The sequence below is a fragment of the Nannospalax galili genome, unplaced genomic scaffold, assembly GCF_000622305.1.
Source record: "Nannospalax galili isolate Female #2095 unplaced genomic scaffold, S.galili_v1.0 scaffold290, whole genome shotgun sequence".
NCBI lineage: Eukaryota > Metazoa > Chordata > Mammalia > Rodentia > Spalacidae > Nannospalax > Nannospalax galili.
Genome location: NW_008331486.1, coordinates 5,508,309 through 5,516,657, shown reverse-complemented (window position 1 = coordinate 5,516,657; position 8,349 = coordinate 5,508,309). Strand labels below are relative to the sequence as shown.

Here is an 8,349-nt window from a genome sequence, read left to right as displayed (position 1 = left end):
TTTTTTCTCTGTCATCCTTGCCATGGGGTGGTGAGCTAGAGGGGGACTCAGAGGTGACACTGATTGTGCAGTGCGGGTAACACCTTTGCACTGTCCCTGTGCTGGACGCGAAGCAGGAACTGAGATGCATATGGGCCACAGTGAAGAATTTACAGAAGCCCAGCCTGCCCCAGCCATGCCTTCTCTGTTCCTGGTGAGTCAAGATGGAGTAGTTTTTTGGGGTTTTTTTTTTTTTTTTTTTGGTCTGTTTGAGACAGGGTCTCCCTGTAGCCCCAGCTATTCTGGAACTCACTATGTAGACCAGGCTGGCTTCAAACTCACAAAGATCCGCCTGCCTCTGCCTCCCAAGTGCTGGGATTACAGGTCTGTGCCACCACACCTCTGAGTCCCACCTTTGTTTTTTGTTTTGTTTTTTTAAGTTCTCATATGCACCCATTTCCTAAGTGCTGGGATTACAGGGATGTGACACTACACCTTGTCTATGACATGCTGGGGACTAGACCCAGGGCTTCATGAATGCTAAGCAAGCACTCTCCCACCAAGCCACATTCCAGCTCTGGATTAGCATTTTAGGGGTCCTTGGACCTCTCTAAAGGCTCAAGCTTCCTGACTGATGTCCTGTGTCCCTCACCCTGGTTCTCTTTCCCCTTCTCTCATCTACACAAATGGTATCAATTCTCCCCTTTCCCAGCCCTCTCCAGCCCTCTGATACATGGCCACCATTTCCTGTGGTGAGGCTTCCTTACTGCCATGCTGGTCTCCTTTATTCTGATGGCCTTTCAAAAACATACCTAAGCATCCTTCTCACCCTTATCGTTAATGCTCCTCCCACTGTGGCCTGTAAGGTCCTGTATGCTGAATGACTTGGGGCACTCTGCACCCCATACATCAGTTCAATACATACCCTCAAGCACCAATTTGTGCTGGACACTGAGGCAGGAGATGAGGTGTGGATCCTGTCCTGATGGCACTCCCATTTTAGAGGGCTTGACATAATAAACCAAATAAAAAAGACACTCACACAATCTCTGGTCATGTCAAGGGTGATGAAAATAAAGGTCATGTGATCAAAAGTACAGGAAGAAGGCAAATGAACATCTGGGGACAGGACTTCTAGCTGAGGGCACAGGAAGGGGAAAGTGTAGGTGGAAGCTTTAGGCTGTGAAACACCAGGGCCAGGAGGCTGGCCACGGTCCCTAGGGTGTCTGGAGACAGGCAGACGGGGCAGACAGCCTGGGCCATGCGGAGTTTGAGTTTTGTTCCATTACCATGGGAAGTCAGTGACTGGAGGCTTAAAGCACAAGAGTGACATCATCTGGTCTACACTTTTAAAAGATCATCCTGGTAGCTTTGCCCCTCCTGCTAGCTCACAACGAAACCTCTGGAGTCTAGCACCGCTCAGGCCCCCCGTGGGTCCTCCAATTTACTGAATGGATGCTCTGACTTCCCGAGTGACCTGGAGGGAGTCACTTTTTCCCCTCTGGATCTTTGTTTCTTCCCTGAGAGACACTCAGTGGGAATTTCACGCCCGAATGGGCCCGCGAGACAGGATTTAGGGTACACGCCTCCACACTCCACACTCGAGTCCTCGTTCCAGGGGGAGTTGAGGGAGTCCTCCCTTCTCGGCGATCCCAGCCAACGCCCCGCGGCCCCGCCCGGCCTGGACCACTGTCCGAGGATGCTGCAGCCGCGGGGGTGGGACCAGCAGGCAAACGCCAGTGACCCCCGCGCGGATTGGGCGCAACCGTGACAGGAGCCTCGCGATTGGTCCGTCGCGGAACAGGGGCGGGGCCTGGATCCTGCAGCGGGGCAGCGGGGACGCGGCCAAAGCCCAGAAAGCTGCTGCGGGGGGCGATGGCCACACCAAGCCCTGGGCCCCGCGAGGTAGGTGCGGACCCGAAAGGGACCAGGAAGGGGAAGGGTGGTTGAGCAGTAGCTGGGTCCCCCCCTCTCCGCCAGAGGCTCAGACACGCCCCCATCTCAGCCAGGGAGGGGCCGTGCTCTGGATGAGGACCAGGACACGCCCCACATGGGGAGCAGGTATGAAGGAGTGGTGGTCCAGTGGGTATCCCCAGAGGTCTTCCTCAGTTTCCTCATCAGGAAAATGGAGATGATCACATAAACTCCTTCATAAGGCTGTTAGGCACTCAAGCGTTCATCCAGCCTTGGGCACCTGGTGGGTCCCCACTAGCAATGGGTCAACTGGTACGATTTCAACATCCATTTGACCCTCCATGCTGGCACAGAACTCGGCACTGAGGAGGAAATAGACCTCCCAGAATTCCCAGCACCCCAGCACCTGCTAGCAAGTCTTCCTGTGCAGGAGCTCAAACTGAACAGTAACAGTTAATACCCAATGGAGTTCCAGTGTTGCAGATGCGAACATAAGGCCCGGACTGACCTAAGGTCACACAGCCTCAGAGTCAGGCAGATTTAGCTGGGCTTGACTGCAGGTATGCTCCGTCTACACTGTATTGGGATGCTGTGTGCCAGGTGCTCTGTGCCCCCCCAACCCACAATGCCTGGGGAGATGGTTGTAGAGTTTGCCCTGAATTTTACAGCTGAGGAAACTGAGGCAGAGAGAAAGGGGAACGGTTCATAAGTAGTGGGAGTGGGATTTGAACCCGTGTCTTTTCCCTCTGAGAGGCCACCACACACTTTGTCTCTGTGCCTCTTCCCATCAGATCCTGACTGCCTCCCCAGACGTTGGACGAAGAGCACTTGCCTCACGTTCCAGCCCCCGTGGCTTCTTTTGGCGCCTCAGAGACAAACAGACTCGAGTCGGCCTGTTTGAGATCGGCCCAGGGCATGAACTGCATAGGCTGACATGTATGATGCAGGCAGGACTGTGGGCTGCCACCCAGGTCTCCATGGACAACCCACCCGTGGTGAATGCCTGTTTGGTCTCATGTACCCCTAACACCAAGAACAAGACCCAGCTGAAGGCTTGTCTTGCTAGTATGGTGACACTGGGAGAGGAGAGAGGCAGGGGCATTCTGGGGTGGAAAGTTCAGGATGTTAGGGTGCGAAGAACTCCTAGTCTCAAGTAGTGACTGTGTGCTTCAGGTGAGCTTCTTACCTCTAGACCTCAGTGACCCCATCTGTATAGTGGGTAGAGGGGATTATACCCCCTAGTTTCTGAGGCCACCCCTCTCCAGCCCTGTCAGCTTTTATGGTTGAGAAGGGACCACACTCCCACCCAGCCCAGCCCAGCCCATCCTCCATGGAGCTGGGGCCAGGCTGGCTCAGCAGAGAGTCACTTAGCTGCCAGCTCAGCAGTCTGGCAGGAGGGTGAGCCCCTATGTTGTTTGTATGTATGCACACGTGCACAGTCTGACCACAAGATCCCAAGAGCATTTTAGAGCACACTCTGACCTCATCACCTGCTGAAAATCTCCTATGGCTCCCCAGTATCCAGCACAGCCTAAAGCTGCTGCTGGCCAGGGCCAGCTGTGCCGCCTCACACACACACACACACACACACACACACACACACACACACACACACGAACCCTCTTACTCTGCTGCAGACCAGTGCTGTTTCCACTGCCTAGAGTACCCTGCTCTTCCTATCCACTCCTCATTTCACAGGCGGCCTTCCCCAGTCCTGGCTCTCCCAGACTACATCAGGCTGTGCAGCTTTGCTGGCCTGTCCTTTCACTAGGCTGATATCTGGCACCACTCAGACAGCACGAGTGTTTGAAAGCATGTAGCAGGCTTGAACTCAGAGCCTGGTGCTGGTGCTCAGGCTCTGCCTCAAGTTACACCGGTCCTCCCTCCAACCCTGGTAAGCCAGAGCCCCTGCCCACCAAAGGCTGAAGAAATCTAACTGAGGGAAGGGGACAAAGCCAGGGGGAGCAGGACACTTGAGATCCCTGGATAGGCAGTGGGGGGCCTTGACTTTCCCTGACACCCTCTACCTACCCCTACAGGGGCCACCCACCCATGAGGATTTCTCAGAAGTCATGACCCAGGTTCATGATGAGGTAGGAAACCCATCATTCCAATGTGGGAGGAGTACCAGGGCCAGCTGCACACATCTAGACCCACATGGACTCCCTTGGGGCTGCTCTTTCTTCTCCACAGGGCTTCGAGCTGGGCACCCTGGCTGGTCCAGCCTTTGCCCGCCTGCGCCACTCACTAGGCCTGACAGAAGAGGATTATCAGGCTACACTGGGCCCCGGTAGTCCCTACCTGCAGTTCCTCAGCACCTCCAAGAGCAACGCCAGTTTCTTCCTGTCGTGAGCTTGCACCAGGGTTGGAGCGGGGTGGGGGCTCCTTCGGGGGCTGGAGGGTGATGGGGGGGTGATGGCCCTTAGGAGAGAAACAGCGCCCATGGACAGGGAGCAGCGTGGAGGTCCCACGACGCTAGGGTGAGTGTCGGGGCCAAGATCCTTAGGCCTAAATAGGGTAAAGGGTCTGAACAGCTCCAACCGGATCTGGACATAGTGACCTGTGGTTCCCACCCCGCAGCCACGACCAGCGCTTCTTCCTAAAGACCCAGCGGCGCCATGAGGTGCAGGTGCTGCTCACCCATCTGCCCCGCTACGTGCAGCACCTGCAGCAGCACCCGCACTCGCTGCTTGCGCGGTTGCTGGGTACGCGCGCGACCAGGGGGTGGGGGGCGAGTCCTGGACCACAAAGAACTTGGGGAGGGCGGGATCTGTGGACTCGGCGGGGTCTGGGGCGGGGCCACGGGGGTAGACTTGGGATAGGAGAGCCTTGGGGTTTATCGGCCGGGCTGTGTCTAGGGGTGAGACAGCACTGGGGCTATGTCTGGGGATGGGAGTCGGGGAACAGATTCCAAGGAATCTGGGGACGCGGGCTGGAGTGGCAACCTCAGTATGCGATGGGTCTTGAGAAAGATGCTAGGCCTGCAGCTGAGACCTGGGCCGGATGGACCCAGGGTTGCAGAGTTAGAGGCCCTCACCTGGTGTCTTCTCTACTTCCAGGAGTGCACAGTCTGAGGGTGGCCCAAGGAAAAAAGGTGGGTGAGGCCGAGGCGAGGTGGCTGGGCAGAGGGAGCGGCTGGAGGGTGAGGTCCTGGCTTCCCTCACTGCCTACCCCTGCCCCTAGAAATACTTCATCATCATGCAGAGCGTCTTCTACCCAGCCAGTCGCATCTCCGAGAGGTGAGTCCGCAGGGAGCAGGTGCAAGGCCCCTACTCCAGCCGCAGGGCGGCACCTGAGGCACTCATACCTGCCAGAACAGAATCCCAGCAAGAACCGACGCTCTGATGCTCCCGAGATCTGCCTGAGACAGTGCTGCTCACTACTGCACCTCTTAAGCGCCGCAGGGGGCATTAGGCTGTGTTGAGTCATTTGCATGTATTTATCATTGGAGGGGCACGTACTGGGGATGGAACCCAGGGGCTTTGCACAAGCTAGGCCAGTGACATAGGCAAATTAGAGGAATGCTAAGCCTTGGTTTCTTCGTCTTTAGCATGGGGACACAGTCTGGTGTGTGTGTGTGTGTCACACATAATGATTTGGCCATATACAGTCATTTGGGAGAGCTCTTGCTTCCAATGATTTCTGTGAAGTTCCCTGTGTGTTCCCCACCTCCCAGATATGACATCAAGGGCTGTGAGGTGAACCGCTGGGTGGAGCCAGTCCCTGAGGACAGCCCCCTTGTCTTGGTGCTGAAGGACCTCAATTTTCAGGGCAAGATCATGAAACTGGGTGAGCCAAGGGGTGGGGGTGCCTCTTTTTCCTCCATTGGGTGTGAGGCTTGGAAAGGGGAGGAGGGTCCCCGGCACTGCCCTCTGCCCAAGTGCTTAGTAGCTCTGATTCTGGGTTCAATTGAGGGAGGAAGGCAAATTGTAAATGAGTTTCCTTATTTGTGAAATGGGATTGGTCTGACACCCTACCCTGCTGGGGCAAGAGCATGAGGTCAGTACAACCAGCTCAGGGGAACTCAGTGGGGTCTGGTGCTCCCTCAGGGCCCCAGCGGAGCTGGCTCCTCCACCAGATGGAGCTGGATACAGCCTTCCTGAGGGAGCTCAACATATTGGATTACAGCCTCCTGATGGCCTTCCAGCTTCTCCACGAGGACGAGAAGGACCAGTACAGCAGCCTTATCTTCCACATGGCCAGGTGAACTCCAGGTGCAATGGTGCAGTGTCTGCCATGGGGTTCACAAAGCCCCTCAAGTCTGCCCAACCAAGCCAGGTCAGCTCTTACCCCAGCTGGTACACAGGCCACTGGTATTCATCCAGGAAGTCCCAGTTTGCATAGAATGATTGTGATGTTGAAATATTTCCAAGTGGGGCCTGCATGATGGCACATGCCTTTAGTCCCAGCATTCAGGAGGCAGAGGCAGGTGGATCTCTATGAGTTCAAGGCCAGCCTGGTCTACATAGTGAGTTCCAGGCCAGCTAGGGCTACAGGGAGACCCTGTCTTAAAAAGACAAAAAAAAAAAAAAAAAAAAAAAATTTCCCCGGCAGCTAAAAAAAAAAAAAAAAAAAAAAAAAAAAAAAAAAATTTCCCAGTAGGCTCTCCACCTCCACTGCACACCACTCGGTGGTCCAGGTTAATCCTGTCTTGGCTCTCAGGCCACTGTTTTGATTAGTTGGTGCTTGTCTGGGGCTTGTCTCTCATTGACTTATTTTCCAAAAGCCTCTGGTATGATAGGAATAAAGCCCTGCAGCATATAATATCTCCCCCCACCCAAGACAAGGTAGGGAACTGAACCTGCTTCTGCTGGGACTGAGAAGGCTGCCCCTAAAGTGCATCTGATGTGGAATACAGTTCAGGCAAAACACACATCTGCAAACTGGGGTTACTGGACTCTATTCTGAGTTCTTCAGCTGGCAACCTCAGGCTCCTAGGATTGGGATACCTTCAAACACAAGTCTAGACAGTGATCAACTAAAGCACTTACCCAAAGTCACATGGCACCTAAGCACAGAGCAAGGGTCTTCATTGTTCTAATGCTCCAGACCAGGCCTTCCCGACAGAATTATGATTCAGCCTAGACTCACACTGTCCCATTCACAGGCACTGCCTGTGCCCAGCCCTTTAAATATAGAGTTTAGCGGACTATAGAGATGGTTCAGCGGCTAAGAGCATTGGCTGCTCTTGCAGAGGACCCGGGTTTGATTCCCAGGACCCACATGGCAACTAACAACTGTCTGTAACTTCAGTTCCCAGGGAATCCAAAGTCCTCTTCTGACCTCCCCTGGCATTGCATGACATGGGTGCACTTACATACATACAGCCAATACACTCATAAATTAAAGATAATAAAATATTTTTTAAAATATAGAATTTAAAAAATCTTCTAGTAGCCTTATTTAAAAAGTAAAAAAGAGGTCTATTAAAGTGCTTAAATAGCATGTACAGCCAGGCATGGTGGTGCACGCCTTTAATCCCAGCACTCGGGAGGCAGAGGCAGGATGATCTCTGTGAGTTCAAGGCCAGCCTGATCTACATAGTGAGTCCCAGGACAGCTGGGACTACAGGGATACCCTGTCTCAAAAAAAAAGACCAAAAAAAAAAAAATAGCATGCACAAAGCTCTGGGTTCTATTCCCAGCACCACAGAAATGTCATGGTGGCACATACCTGTAATCCCAGTTATCAGGAGACAGAGGTAGGAGGAGGAGGAGGATCAGCAGCTCAGGGTCAGCCTTGGCTACATATCAAGTTCAAGATCAGTCTAAGCTACCTGAGACCATTTAAAAAATTTTTTAAAAAATATTTATTATTTTTTATTTTATGTGTATATGTGTATTGCCTGCATGTATATAAGTGCACCCATGACATGCAATGCCCCCAGAGATCAGAAGAAGGCATTGGATCTCCTGCACCTGGAGTTATGGATGGTTGTTAACAACCATGTGATTTCTGGGAACTGAACACAGGTGCTCTTAACCGCTGAGCCGTCTCTCCAGCCCCCGTCATATCTTCTTGGTGGGCTCTCTCCTTTACAAACATCCAGTGCTGCTCTTTATCCCTTTCTGACACATTTCCTGTGGAGGCTCCTTTGTTAGCTACTTTTCTTCCTTTCAGACTTCTTTTGCTTGGGATACTGTTTCCATTCTTTGACTTTTGTCTGAAGTGTCAGTCCACTGAGGTGAGTTTCATGCAGACAGCAACCAGTTGCACGCTGTTTTTTAAACAGTCTATTCAGCAACCCTATGTATTTTGCTGCGCAGTTAAGACCATTTAAATTTGTGACTGTTATTGAAAAGTGGACACTAAGTTCCCTTTTCCCGTGTTACAGTTGCTCTGGCTCACTGCGTGAATACTGTGTGCTCTTGCCCATCTCTCAGGGGTGATTCACTCCGCTGACACTGCTCTTGGTTTTTGTCTTTTCCTTCCTCTTCTGTATCTAGCAGGTCACTC

General features: G+C 53.1%; 1 protein-coding gene across 2 annotated transcripts in view; it reads left to right on the top strand.

The window, feature by feature from the left end:
- The first annotated feature begins 1,804 nt into the window (after positions 1–1,804).
- The window catches only part of Pip5kl1 (phosphatidylinositol-4-phosphate 5-kinase like 1), a 12,008-nt gene continuing 5,463 nt past the window's right edge, over positions 1,805–8,349 (top strand). Inside the window, exons 1-9 of one of the 2 annotated variants that reach the window (XM_008825244.3) lie at positions 1,805–1,884; positions 2,685–2,888; positions 3,933–3,986; positions 4,087–4,241; positions 4,474–4,598; positions 4,953–4,987; positions 5,077–5,132; positions 5,570–5,682; positions 5,943–6,096. In XM_008825244.3, the coding sequence (XP_008823466.1) occupies positions 1,855–1,884; positions 2,685–2,888; positions 3,933–3,986; positions 4,087–4,241; positions 4,474–4,598; positions 4,953–4,987; positions 5,077–5,132; positions 5,570–5,682; positions 5,943–6,096 (926 nt within the window). In that variant the 5' untranslated portion in view covers positions 1,805–1,854. Of the gene's footprint in view, positions 1,885–2,684; positions 2,889–3,932; positions 3,987–4,086; positions 4,242–4,335; positions 4,374–4,473; positions 4,599–4,952; positions 4,988–5,076; positions 5,133–5,569; positions 5,683–5,942; positions 6,097–8,349 lie in introns of those variants that run through there. The other variant, XM_029559260.1, reaches the window with a different exon arrangement.